The sequence below is a fragment of the Paramisgurnus dabryanus genome, chromosome 8 (assembly GCF_030506205.2).
Source record: "Paramisgurnus dabryanus chromosome 8, PD_genome_1.1, whole genome shotgun sequence".
Classification (NCBI taxonomy): domain Eukaryota; kingdom Metazoa; phylum Chordata; class Actinopteri; order Cypriniformes; family Cobitidae; genus Paramisgurnus; species Paramisgurnus dabryanus.
In genome coordinates this window covers 33,610,256-33,625,644 of record NC_133344.1, presented here as the reverse complement: position 1 = coordinate 33,625,644, position 15,389 = coordinate 33,610,256, and the positions used below count along the sequence as shown (strand labels likewise).

Below are 15,389 nucleotides of genomic sequence, written 5' to 3'. Positions count from 1 at the left end.
CTTGTGTTTTTGTCTTAAGCTGAGCACAATGTTCTTTCATCTAGTTTAAGATGAAAAAAATCTCTGTCAGAGAGAACAAACAGTCAGCCATAAATTGACAAGTTCAAAATGAGCAGACGGACCAAAGCATAACTCCTGTATGAAAAAAATAAAAATAGTTTTATGATTTATGAATTCTGCACCAGGAGAACACAGTTCAATAAAACTCTTGATATATGTATTATGAAACACTCCCTTACAGCTTTTGTGCCTTTACTTGTACAAAATCAACAAGAAAACAAACATTATCGTAATACTGTATTGTAATACAATGTTAAAGAAATTGTTTAGATTCTGAAACCATTTCAAGTCTTTTTGATTTTCTTTCTTCTGTTACACAGAAATGTCTCAAGATGTACTGGCCACTCCATATAATTAAACTGAACAGACACTGAAGTTGTTAATCCAAAAATACTGTATTTTATTTGACTCATATGTCCTATATTTAAGTCTTTTCTAAGTCATTTAATATTTTGTTTTGGAAAGAACTAAATATAATAATGTAACTTTTGTAATGTAATAACTTAAAAAAAAAAGTGCACCATAACTCATTCCCCACCAGCCTTTTTTGAAAAGTTGTGATTTTCACAAACGTTTAAAAAAAACTGTTCTTCTAAAATATACATACAAATTATGTCAAATGAAAGAACGTACCCTCTGCTTTTAAACAAATAACAACCAAAATGGGAATAAAAAAAACTTTTCATCCTATCTATATTTTAAATAAAATCTTATAAACTCTTAAATATGGGCATTTTTCTTCAAAAAAAAAAAAAAAAAAAAAGCTGAAATAGTTGCATTTTTGAGGAAATTTGTTAGAGATCAGATTCAGAACGATTATCAAAACATACACAGAGTGCAAAATTAATAAATAAATTTTGGCTTCAGTTTTTTATAAGGTAAGTGCGTCATCTAGTGGATAAACGTGGTATTACAGATGACCATAAAAACTCACCAGGAACGCGTTTTTTTCATGCAAATGTTTTCTCCTAATTGATGAGATAACTTGTCAATGGTGGGGAAAGAGTTAATGTGCAACCTCTATGTCAGGTTTGAAGTCATTTGACCAATCATTACGATTGTAAAAAAAAAAATGCAATTTGAGGGCTGCAGTAGCAGATTTTTAGTAAATATAAGGGTAAAATTTGACTGTTCTTCACGCAAGATTATTACCAGTGTTGGGGAACGTTACTTTTAAAAGTAATGCATTACAATATTAAGTTACTCCCAAGAAAAGTAACTAAGTGCGTTACTTAGTTACTTTTCATGGAAAGTAATGCTTACATTACTTTTCAGTTACTTTTGCGTTACTTTTTCTTGGCTGAAGCTTGATCTCTTTTAGGACTTGCAGGTGTTTTTATGACTGAAAAGTTCTGCATTTAGAAATTGCATATTTCATCACAAAAATGTCGAGCGCTGGCATCTCAATCTCAGTTTCTAACTCAAACTGTTCCCACACAGGCGTGTAGGCATAGAGTGCATAATGTAAATATACTTTTTATCGAATTAATTCAACTAAAAAAGTAACTTGCATTACTTTTTTTTAAAGTAATTAAAATATTAATGTGTACATTTAAAAAGTAATGCGTTACTTTACATGTTACTTCAGAAAAGAAACATTATTACGTAATGCACGTTACTTGTAATGTGTTACCTCAAACACTGGCTATTACCATATTTTTTGGTTTCTAAGCAACGTTTTTTTTTTTTTCAAAACTTGGCAGTGCTGCGTCTTGTAGTCAGGTGCGCCTTGTAATTCAGTATGAATTAATTTTGACATTACGAGGCAAGAGACAACATTACCGTAGTCGCAGGAGTCCACCATATGCTGCTTTTGTTTTAATGTAATTCAATGGATTCAGTAATGTGGAATGACGAGTATGCAAACTTCACACTAATTGGCTTGTTCGGTTAATTTAGCCTATTCAACATTCCAGGTAAGTTCTGTATGCTATGGTTAATTTTAAACCACTGATAATATTACTTTAACGTACAGTCATCTATTCAGCCTGCTGTTCTGTGCTATTGTTTAGTTGAATAACTTGCCTTCCCAGATTAAATAGCTGTTCTTCGGCTTGGATTTTGTGAAATAATTTTCTAAATAAACACGACATATAGTCCATTGTGATTAATATATGTTATTTCGTCTTAATGACGCATTTTTGAATGATGGGGCTTATACTCCGGTGCGGCTTATAGTCCGGAAAGTACGGTAAATTATTTTAATAGACTTAAAAAGGTAGTCCATATGCTATATTAAAAAAATTATGTTTTTTGTAGTGCTTAAAAGTCCTAGTTCCAATTCACTTTTACTATGTGATAGATTAAAATGTCTCTTTTTGTGTGTTTCATGTGGGCTTGGAACAAAATGAGGGCAAACAAATGATGACAGAATTTGCATTTATATAAAGATGAACATAAACTGTCTATTGGCCCTATTTTAACGATCTGAAACGCAAGTGCGAAGCGCAAAGCGGAAGTGACTTTGTGGGCGGATCTTGGGCGCTGTTGCTATTTTCCCGGTGGGAGAAATAACTCTTGCGCCAGGCGCAAATCAATAAGGGGTTGGTCTGAAGTAGGTTCATTATTCATAGGTGTGGTTTGGGCGTAACGTCAAATAAACCAATCAGAACGTCATCCAACATTCCCTTTAAACGCAAGAGCGCAAGTTCCATGGCGGGTTGCTATTATTATGACGGATTTACCAGGCGCACACCAGGAGTGGTTCACAGCCGAGGAGACCGACGTTCTTGTCAGAGCAGTCAAAGACAGAGAAGTTGTTTTGTATGGGGATAGGAGAAACCCGCCCAAATCAGTGTAGGTTAAACAGGCGTGAGAGGAAATAGCCACAATTGTCTCATCAGCTGGCATCCCCAGGACGTTGTGCCACAAGCGCTACAATGATGTCAGGAGACGGGGGAATCCCAAGCTTCCCATCATAAATCGGGCACGCCGTGTAACGGGAGGTGGATCTGCCTCTAGACAGAACCTGACCGCTGAAAGCCAAGAAACGCAAGCAGTCCAACCCCAAAGTACACTTACAAATCAAGTTCACATACATTAAGGTTTCTTATGAAAACATTTTAATTATTATTTACATAAAATAAACATTATCAGCCACACAACAAACTTATGAAAATATTTTAATCGTTATTTGCATGATAATTTTTTAACGCAGCCACACAAAATAAATAAAAACTATCACCACAATGCTCACCACAATGATTTCCCTTATCGCATGTGTTAATATTTTTTAGTGTAACAATTTATGATTTGCAAAAATAACTGTTGCATCTGTGTAGATTAGATAAGCAAAGTGTGTGCGCGTTGTGGACGCTATACATTATGGTCAAGCATGCGCCCTTAAAATAGCATAATGAACAACACGCAACACGCCACTGACTTTAGACTAGTTTTTTTCTGGTCGGTGGCGCAATTTTTTTTTAAACTGCAAAATAGCATCAGGGATGGTTTGCGCCGGAACACGCCTCCTTTTTGCGCTGAACCGCCCATGGAGCGCAAGTTAATTCCCTAGTTTGCCGACGTGCGTCTGTGGAGGGAAAAAGCCGCTGTGCGCCGGTACGAAATACGAATGATACATGCGTCACTGACAAAGTCAATTGCGCTGGGTGCAACATAAGGCCCTATATGACAATGTAAAACCTCATGACATATTGAATTTTGCCCCAGCATTCTCCACAAAACACAATGACCTTCTGTCTGAAATGCCCAGACAAATTCAATGTTAAAATACATACTGAAGTCTCCAGTAAGAAATAGGGCCTCAGCAGCCGGGGCCCACTCCTTAAAGATGAGGCTGTTGTCAGGCATTCTCCGTATGCCGAAACTCTTATAGCTACTTGTGAACTGATCAAAGCCTCCTTCGGCCTCTTCGAGGAGTGCGAGCTGTTTTTCAAACAGCCCATACCTTTAAAAACAAAGAGAGCAGAGGAAAACTTCTTAACAAACGTGGATAGAGTAAGATATACTGTATACATTATATCTGTTTTGCCTCACATACATAAGCAAATTCCATATTAGTGAAAGATATGAAAAAATAACATCAGTAAGCATCAGTGTACTGTATGCAGCATACAGTATCATAAAGACGCTACAGGCAAAATACAAAACAAATATTTCCCAAGAGAGAGAGAGAGAGAGACAAACAAACTGAGAAATATGAAAAGCTGTTAAAACTATTTATTTGGCATCCAAGAGCGTAACTTATTCATATATAATTCATAATAACATAAATCATAAAATTTTTCTTGCTCATGTTCTATATGGTAACCATCAAACAACCCTTAGCAGAATCACATTTACCATTAGGATCGTCTTTGAAAGTTAAGTTCAGAAAACAGTCGCCCACTCATATATATATTGATGCAAGGAGTCATCGACCCGCCATCTTCTGTACATATTACTTCACCCGCAGACACAAAACACCTATTTCACTTCTGTTTTCAATCCCAACAACCCTCTTTAAAAGAAATATGGGCATAAATCCAGCCGACTGCTGCTGGCTTGTAGTTTTTTTTCACAAGGCTGATCAAGTTCACCTCCCACTTTATGGCCATTAACAATGGTGTACCGCAAGGCTCTGTACTCCTCCCGCTTAACAAATGACAGTATGTACCTTGTGATGACAAAACGAAAGATTTTAAAGTCTAAATGCTTGCTCAGCCTTCGGTGGGCAGGACGGCCTAATGTTATTTGCATGTCAGAGACTGATTAAAAACATTTTAGTAATGCAAAAACATTTACTGGGAAAAATAATAGTTTCCCGGACAGGGTTTAGGTTAATCCAGGACTAGGCTTTAGTAATATAAGGAAATTAAAGTAGTTTTTACAAACAAACCTTACAAAAAGCTATACTGGTGTGGATCTTGAGAGAAAACAATGGCACTGATACATAAGATAGGTCAGTGCAAGATGTTTTTATCTCTTTCACCGCCATTGACGAGATATCTCGTCAATTAAGAGAAAACGCTTCCCCGCCAATGACAAGATTTTCCGTCTTTCCGCAATACAGCTATTATCCACTGGTGGCGCCCTTCCGCAACTTTTTAAACCCGGAAGTATTGCCCTATAGCAAACGGCTGCATGTCCGTGTCTGTTTTAAAGATCGCTCTGAATGGGATCTCTATGAAAAGTCCGTCACAAAAATGGAATTATCTCTGCTTTTTGCTCAAAATGTGGTGTTTTTGCAGAAACCTACCCATATTCAAAAGCTGATTACAAAAGAACCACTGAAGGTAGGATGAAATGTTTTTTTTTTTTGAAAGCAGAGGGTCTGTTCTTTCATTTGGTATATTGTATGTTTATATATTTAAAGAAGAACATTTTCTGGAAGGCATTAAACTTTGTGAAAATCATGAAAAACGCTGGCGGGCAACTTTTTTTTAAAACGCTGGCGGTGAAAGAGTTAAAGGTGACATTGAACGGGGTATTTATCCTTGTTCTGTGATGTGACATGTAGACAATTTTTTTTTGTTTGGGTCTGTAATGCTTTAGAAGCTTCCTAAAAACCTCTCTCAGATAGCTCTATTAGGGTGGGGGATTTTAAACAAGTGGTTTTGCACCTATTTGGCTCCCCCTACTGGCTTAACTTGCAATCTCATTACTGATTGGCTGACTTTGCTGCCACTCAAAAAATGTAGCCAATTATTTTAAAGTGGAGGTGCAGTGCGATGCCTGTGATGTCATAAGCATCAGTTTTTCAGATTGGGCCGTTTTCTGGCTGACATTTCTAAAAGAGGAATTTCTATGAGACTGAGATGTTTAGCATGTCTACAACTTTTTGTATGTTTGTGAATGCGGGTAGACTACCATTATTCAACAAAGACAAGGTCAAAATGGTTTTTCATTCTCTGTCCCCTTTAAATTATGGCTGCTCAAACATGCATTTTAGTCTGGGACTAGTCAGGGCCCCATAGTGTTTGCAGATTTACTGTATATCCAGTGTCATAATGGTTTTAAAAATTGTGCTTTTTTTAGCTCAAGTGTTACATAATTTGAAGCAGATGTTGTTTGCACTGATAACAGACGTAACATTCATTTATTATGAATAATCATATTTTTTGGTTTGCATCCAAGTTGCAAATTAAAAGAGAAAATGAGATAAATCACCATCCATTTTTGAAGCACTTGATTGATTGGATTATACTGTACAAAAATATCCCCGTAGCCCAGTAAAGAAATATCCAAACCCATTTCCTGCAAAAAAGCAAGAACTTGGTAAGATGTTGCTCATCATACCACCCACAATCTTTTCAAACTTATCAGCTAAAAGTGTATGAAGCAATCCTCTGATGTACTAACAATGACCTGCCACTTTGACGATAGTGTCATCTTCAAGCACTCACAGACCCCAAACTCTCTCTGTCTCTATCAACGGGCGGAAAATTGCGCTAACTGACGACTTGCAATTCCCTTTGCTCTCTAAAATGGCACATCAACACAGGGCATCTCATGATGAAGACACATTGTAGATTATCTTCCCCAGATAATCAAGGGAGTTCAAAGTCGGTCATCACCTCCTAGTTTGATTCTGCACAGCTATTACAGCGATTACATCCAGACGTCTGCATGTGGTAACAATGGAACATGTTAAAATGAAAAATCGGTCACCGTTTACTCTACTTCATGTTGTTTTAAGCCTGTATGAGGTCTTTTTTATTCTGTGGACAACAAAAGAAGATTTTTGATAAATTACTTACTTAGAAGAAACATGTGCAAGCTGCAAGTGAAAATTTTAACTACCACCCAGATAGCTTCAAAATATCCTTACTGTTGAGTTCTCACAGACCTGGCAACCATCGTTGTATGCGTGTACGTTTTCTGACATCTCTTTTGTACTGCACCGACTCTCCTCGCCCGGTATATAATCTGTATTGTGCATTTACGTTCTGTAATTACATTCTATAAGCCGCTGCCATGCGTATATTGGAAAAAGCTGTACCTACAACCGTTTCTGCCCGTCCTGGTCATTTCAAATGTTATTTCATTGTGTTTTATTCTAATGGAAGCCTTTCTGACCGTCACATCATTGTGCGCAAAAACGCTAGCTGAAAATGGCTGTGACATTCAACAGCACAAAGAAAGATTTCAGCCTTAATAGAAATCATTTAAAATGAGAGTAGAGACAGAGAGTGGCTCTCCTGGGTTTATCCTTGTTTATTTCTTACCAACCAATGCTGCTGTTTCACGGCTGTACATTCTCAGTCACTTAACATCTGCTTTTGAAACTTAAATGCTGGCGAAGACCTTATGGCTAATTCTTATTCTTCAAAATGATCAATAGCGTGCTTAATATCCCCCCTGTCACCTACTGTTCATATGATTCCCAGCCCGGTTGGATGCCATCTCTTACAAGAATGAAATGAAGAATCTAAACAGCCAAGCACACATTGAATGTCTAAAGCCTGCAGGGAAGTTTATGCATACAGCCACTTGTGGAGACTTGTGTCATGTCAATGAGTTATGCATTTGGCACACACTTTAATCCAAAGCGATATATAGTGCTTTCAAAGATTGTACATATTTTAATCCAACCGTACGTGTGTGTGTGCGTTCCCTATGATTCAAACCCACAAACTTTATGTACAATACTTTACTTAAAAGAGCTTCAGGAACTTCTCTGAGGCTTTACCAAAGCTTCTTTAAGGAAGTCGCACCGCACATGTTTGCAACATCCCCCAACGGTTATTTCAGTTATGCAATAAAGTCCTAGCTGCTTGAATTGGGAAAGACAGATATGTGTGAAACCATGTGCTGAAATCAAATTAAACAACATATTTATGATCAACAATTTAACCTGATATAAACTGTACTAGGGATTGTAATTTAATATTTGATAATTAAGACATACATTTTTGAAGTTCTATTAAAGGTGACATAGAATGATTGAACGGGGTATTTATCCTTGTTATGTGATGTGATATGTAAACAAAAAATGTTTTTGTTTGGGTCTGTATGCCTTAGAAGCTTCCTAAAAACCTCTCTCAGATAGCTCTATTAGGGTGGGGGATTTTAAACAAGTGGTTTTGCACCTATTTGGCTCCCCCTACTGGCTTAACTTGCAATCTCATTACTGATTGGCTGACTTTGCTGCCACTCAAAAAATGTAGGCAATTATTTTAAAGTGGAGGGGCAGTTAGATGCCTGTGATGTCATAAGCATCAGTTTTTCAGATTGGGACGTTTTCTGGCTGACATTTCTAAAAGAGGAATTTCTATGAGACTGAGATGTTTAGCATGTCTAGAACTTTTTGTATGTTCATGAATGTGGGTAGACTACCATTGTCAACAAAGACAAGGTAAAAATGGTTTTTCATTCTCTGTCCCCTTTAAAAAAATAGCCTACAGAATATAAACTGTTCTAAAAGTACTAAATAGTATTGGAGAGCAGGGGCGAAAGTACAATTTTTCAGAAAAACGAAATGTTTAAAGATATTGGGCTCTATCATACACCCGGCGCAATGCAGCGCAAAGAGCGACGCAAGTGTTTGTTGCTTGTTTCAGCATGCCGCAGTTATCATTTTTACATACAGCGTCTAGTCATTTCATTTAAATAGCAAATGCATTTGCGCCCTTGCGGTCTGAAATCGAGGTGTGTTCATGCTCATTATTGATGTTTTGCTATTTTGAGGCAACTACTATCTGGTCTATAGTCTAAAGTCAATGGCGCAATATTGTTTTTGTAACTTAAAGAGCACAAATTTTACATTTCCTTTGGTGTGCAAGTGTGTATTAGTAAATGTTAACGATATGCAAAAGGTACAAACCCCAAAGTAAAAGATGACACGAGTTATCGTCTCCAACGTAAATCTCCCTTTCTTGGACTCAGTGGCGGCCGATGACTTCTTTTTGTGCGCTCGATGCGAAGTTCATCACAACATGTATGTAGGGTTGCCGCGGTGACGTAATTTTCCCACCGGTTAATCGGCGCGTCACAAACTCGGTGATCCCGGTATCACCGAGTGGGAGGGGCTTATAAATGCGCATGCAGACGTGCACATTTTACTTTCACTTTTGAATTACGCAACTGTTTAAATGCAGTGCTTGCGTACGCTGCTTTAAATCAAGTATGAATTTGCGTGCAATGCGAGTGCAACAGCTGGTTTACTTAAGTGCTTGAGTCAGTGTGCGCAGGTAATTCTCAAAGAACCCGCCAGTCCCAAGCATAGCAACCGGCTACTTCTCCATAAAAGCGCTGCTTGAATGAAGGGTTTAATATTTTTCTTGATGAAAAACACAACAACAAAACGATCTTGCTTATATTAAACATCATATATTTATATTATAACAAAAACGAGTAAGCACGCGGCTTCTGTCATCATCTGGTCAGTCAGCTCGCCTCACAAACTCTGACAGAAATAAATGAAATCTGACACCTGCTGCTCTGTGATGTGACGCGTGTTCAGCTCCACTGAATTCAGATAACAGAAACATTCAGTTGTAAGTGTTTGCTCTCTCTAACGAAACTAAATAATTTAATTACACGGCATAATTGGGGCGGCAGTGGCCTGGTGGTTCATGTAGGTTGTCTACAAACCGGAAGGTTGGTGGTTCAATCCCCGGCTCCACCAGACCAAGTGTCGAGGTGTCCTTGAGCAAGACACCTAACCCCAGCTTGCTCCCGACGAGCTGGCTGGCGCCTTGCATGGCTGACACCGCCGTCGATGTATGAATGTGGGAGTGAATGGGTGAATGTGAGGCTAATTGTAAAGCGCTTTGGATGGCCATAGGTCTGTTAAAAGCGCTATATAAATGCAGTCCATTTACCATTTACCATTTACACAAAAATATCAAAATGACGCTGAAAGACAGTGTCGCGGTGGGCAAGTGATATAACCGGTGAGAGGCTGAAGCACCGGTTATCACCGTTTCACCGACTATCGCGGCAAGCCTACATGTATGTAGCCCGTCATGTGTGTGGTTTGTAATTTCAAAATATGTGTTTGGCGCGTCGAGTGAACATGTGAGCATCACGTGTCTTGTCAAAATAAGTGCCTCCTGCAGATACGTCCAAAGGGTTTATGATAAAAGAGACACTCGCGTTTGCCAGATACTCGCATAATCTCATGCGTAATCAGAGTTTACTGTTAAAGCTCCCGTAACACACGCTGTTTCTGCATTTCTGATGTTAATCTGGAGTACCTATAGAGTAGTATGACATCCTTTATATCTCTGAAGAGTCTTTAGTTTAATCAGATTTATAAAAGGAAGATTAGCTTTACCGAATCTTTCCGATAACGTACGAAAAAATAAAGAAGGAGGAGTTATACCACGGGAGGAGCGAGTACGAGTCATGCAACATACAACACTGTTTAACTTATGATTCACTACATGTTCTTGTCATTTAAATAATATGCACGCGACTACATCCAACATAAGACAGAAGTCTTACTTACCGCGTGCAACTCGTCATGACCCGGTTCGGAAAATCCAGCGCATCAAACACACACGCAAAACTCCGCTGCTAGGGTTCCCGCGGGGTCTTAAAAAGTCTTAAAAAGTCTAAAATTCAGAATGTTAAATTTAAGGCCTTAAAAAGTCTTAAAAACACCCAGATTTTTATCCTAGGTCTTAAATTTAATTTACCCAAGTCTTAAATTTCTTACCTCTTTTCATTCCCAAAAAGCGTTGTCCGCAGAAAATAAAATAGTAATTTAAAACGCTGAAGAACTAACTTAATCAGTGGCGGAGGCAGAAAGTGTATGATGGTGGGTCTCTAAAAAGAAACGTTCCGCCCTTTGTCATAATCCACGCAAATCGTGCCATAAGCTATATTTCAGGTGTTGTGATCTGACTGTTTACTGTGGGTTTGGCGAGAAACAATCCTTAAACTTAGTTCTGTATAAGCAAAAATCTTTTTCGGGTTAATTTATAAGCCCTTGGCTTACCTGAGCATTTGCCAGGTTCTGAAACATAGAGGACACAGAAGCGAACAAAACTCAATGCTGCTTTATTGAAAATCAACTTAAACAGTCAGGCAGTCGAGTCACGAGCCACCAACAGCGTGTCAACTTTAGTGTTACACAGTTTTATATTTTAGACTTTAATATTGCTCTTTGCTGCGATGCACTTGAACCTAACGCGTTTTCCCTTCAGCTCTCCACAAACAGCAGCGATTGGCAGACGGAAAGCAAGAAAGTACCGTAATAAACCATATATATCAAAAAGGTGCAATTGTCTTCTTTTAGGAACAATTCAAACTTTTTTATTGCGCAAATGCTTCAGGAGTTACGGTTAAATGAACAGCGGTAGATCAGAGCCCTTTCGCATAGGCAGGCTGCTGCATACGGCATCGCCAGGTTTATTTAAGTTAACTGAGCATTACATTCGCAAGTCATAAGCATATTACAACAATTAACGATTAACTAAGAATAATAATCAATATTTTAAAGTTAATTTCAAAGTTAATATTCTGAAATAAGACCATTTCTGAAATAAGAAATGCGACCCTTCGGAGGCTACAGCCTTCGGATTGAGAAACGGTCTTAGTGGATAACGTTAGCAACACATATCAAACAGCCTTTTAATGGTAAATTTCATTTTCTTAATGCAGATTCATCCGTTATTGTGTAATTAGAGAGGCTATTAAACCTGATGGCGGTGTATATAGTGCATATTTATGCATAAAACGTATGGGTGGAGTGTTTTTTTGGCTCTGTGATTCTGTATTCAATTAAATGCAATACATTAATTTATTAATAACTTGTATTAATAAAATGCATATATTAATGCTTTTAGGGATTAATAATAATTGAAAGTGATCTTTTTTTCTTTGTATATTTATAAACAGGCACAAGATATATACACAGCACACAGTCAGTTGTACATTAAACATTATGGTGTGGTTTCCCGGGCAGGGATTAGCTTAAACCAGGACTAGGCCTTAGTTTAATTATGACATATAACTAGTTTTAATAAACATGCCTTACTAAAACCATTACTTGTGTGCATTTTGATGTATTTTAAGATATGTCAGTGCAAATTGTTTTCAAGTTTGGAAAGCTCTTATCCCTGTCTGGGAAACCTCCTCTATAAGCTCACGTACTACACAGTGTGATGCATTTTAAAGCTTTAAGGTTGTATGAGGCAGTGTAAAACTAGGCACAAACCAGCAGCTGACCATACTATTGATCTAATATTAGTGAATTTTATTTGTCAAAAAACATTGTTGATAGAATTTTATAAAAATACTACTTACACATACATATTAGTGTGATGTATAAATATTGTAAATCAATGCATTTCTTGACTATTAATTAAGAAAAATCACAGGTCTTTGCCTCTAACTCAATGTATTTCAATGGCTCACTATGAGCCATTTTTGGGCTTCCATCGTCAGAAGTCTCTTCCTAAAGGGCTACGGGTAAAATTTGTCGGCGCCAACACTCGCGGTCTAATAGAGTTAAGCATAATGTATTTCCATGTATTTTGATTATCTGTTTTAAAACTGCGTTCATTTTATATTTTTCTATAACTGAATCAATAAAAATATAACGTTTTAAGAATTTCTGAGATCAATTGAATGCTTCTAGTAACGTGTCGTGTTGGTCTTAAATTTGACTCATAATGGTCTTAAAAGGTCTTAAAAAGGTCTTAAATTTAACTTGCTGAAACCTGCAAGAACCCTGTACCCCGGATAATAAACTATATCCATTGATTTCATAAGGCTGGATTTCTTCTCCTTACATCCAAAAACACACTTCATATTTCGTGTCATTGTTGAGTTTTGAAATTAAACAAAGCTGAGTGGCGTGATAAGATGTTTGCAAGCTCTAGCGTCTCCCGCTGATTGACGGGTGGGCGGGGTTTTCCGGGGGAAGTGGCCATATAAAGAAGTGATACGTATAGAAAACCCCTGAAACGTCAGTTGGACCTGTAATCGAAAAAAACTTGTACGAACCCTGGCGAAGTGCATTCGGCACAGAACTACTCTGTAACATGTCCAACTGCTTTTTTGACACTTTGCCTATGTTGAGCATGAGGAAACAACTCTAGAACTGTGTTAATAAGTCAGAATGCTTGAAATACCATTGACCCCCCCCCCCCCTTTAAGGGAGCGTCCTGCATGTTTTTTTTTAACGTGAGCGTCTCTTTTATCATAAACGGTTTTGACGCGTGTGCAGCAGGCACTTATTATTATAAAACACGTTATGCACATGGTTCACATGATGCAACAAACACATATTTTGAAAACACGAGAAACACACGACACCCCAAACACTTATTTTGAATTTGCGCACTTCGGAAAAGCAGTCAAGAGCTATCAGTCCACTGCTTGGACTACAACAAACACACGGATTGTAGTCAACAGTTTACTTCCTGGTATTGGTGATATAGACAAGACCGACACTATCATAATTCCTCCCGCTTGGACTCACAGCCTGTACGTTAACTCCTGTCAGCATTGCATTGTGAGTGAATCTTTCAAACATGCTAAGGAGCGTCACATTTCCAGCTGTCAGAGGTATTCAGGCCAATCACAACGTACAGATTAGCTGACCATCAGTGACACAGTTCTTCTTGTATGGTACGTAAAATAACGTTGTATTTTAGCAATGAAAAAGATGCACTTTAAATAAGATGGATATAAAGGCTTTTTTAACAAAACCATAGTTTCTGATTTTTTTTACCAAATTATTATTCATTAGGGATTGGTCAAGATAATCGACAACCACCGACTAGTTGATTAATCTGGGCATCTGGATTTGTTTTTGAATTGTGTAGTAGTACTTTAAAAGTGCTTAAAAACTTCTCTGAGAGGAGTATGACATGTTGACAGTTTGTTATGATAAAACTCTCTGAGAGACATTCATTCTCCATAAATGTTCCCACTGCCCCTCCAGCCATCAAAACACAGTTTGGGTAAAAATCCATCACATGACAATTACTGTCGGACTTCAAACCACCTGCTGTGAGCAATGTCCCTGCATATTCTATAAGTCTATTTGTGTGAACCATGATAGTTTTGTGCAATGAAAGGTTATAGATGTATTTGTTGAACATCTGCCAGTTACCCTATTGAATCTTCCGTGTTCTTGGATTTAATCTTGGCTATTTTTACTGCTGATCTATGTATAAGTATCGCAGATGCTGTTTTCAATTTGCTGTGCTTTACTGTGTGGTTCAACTGGCAAAGAATGGCGCTAGCAGCACCAAGGTTCAATAATGGTTCCCTAAACCATTATACAATTACAAACGTTATTTTTATATATACACATCTGAATAATTGATTAGTTGTTTGGACCACTCACTAACTACTTAAATTAATACCTTTATATAGTTTTCCACAAGCTAAAACGAATATCCTACAACAGATTTCAGGACACCTAAAAGGTGAACACAAAAGGTGAGCTATCTGCAATAAAATTAATAGGTCCCCCTCCCAATCCACGCAACTGCGCCAGACATCAGCTGCTCTATGATTATGAAAGTCATTGCCATTATAAGAAATCAGTGTTTGAGGGCGGAAAGAGGGTCGGCCTGCTGCCGCACCATAAGCCCGTGATATTCCTCGCATGTCCGCGGGCTCGTGTCCCAGATGATTAGAGTCTAGAGGAGAGATCAGAAACTGCATTTCAATCAGGCCGTCAAGGTGACTTCATAGGAAGCTGATTTCCAACGCGGTCATTACGGAAACCTGCAACTCTATGAAATCAGAACTTTGACAAACCTGCTTATTAGTAATAATGAGCGCCAATTACAAGACTATAGACGTCCTTTCTAACAACATTCGCAGTGCTGAAGACACGTTTACTGGGGTTCTTGATCATAAAGATGATCTAAAACTGATTTATCTACTACTTAGGCTTTTAGACACATGAAAATGAACTTTTATAGATTTGCTAAATCTGCAGTGTGCAGTTGTCCAGTACCACGAGTGGACACCAGAGGACATCGTCATCTGGACACCACAGCACAATTACGTTCAAATCTGATTTTTTGGAAGTTGTTCGATAAAGTTTTTACATCATACATTAATCTACTCTATTAAAGTATGCAACAGGGCGATACTGTGCCATATGTAAACCAGTGGGTTAGCATATCTCTTTTGAATTGAAATGAATGTCTGTGAAACAAAATGATAAGTAATAAACTTTGATTTTATTAACAAAAGGAGCATAAAGGTGATACGGTCTGTTAAAATCACCCCAATGTCATCCAAGATGTTTATGTCTTTCTTTGTTCAGTCGAGAAAAAAGTAATTTTTTTGAGGAAATCGTTCCAGAATTGTTTTCCATATAGGTGGACTTTAGTGGACACTTTATAATTTCAACGCAGTTTAAATTTGCCGTTTCAATGCAGCTCTAAACAATTCCAACGAGGCATAAGGGT

General features: G+C 37.8%; 1 protein-coding gene across 1 annotated transcript in view; it reads right to left on the bottom strand.

Annotated features, from left to right (window-relative positions):
- The window catches only part of gbe1b (glucan (1,4-alpha-), branching enzyme 1b), a 185,812-nt gene that overhangs the window by 148,670 nt on the left and 21,753 nt on the right, over nucleotides 1-15,389 (bottom strand). Inside the window, exon 2 of the mRNA XM_065281611.2 lies at nucleotides 3,798-3,967. Coding sequence (XP_065137683.1) covers nucleotides 3,798-3,967 — 170 coding nt within the window. The remainder of the gene's footprint in view (nucleotides 1-3,797; nucleotides 3,968-15,389) is intronic.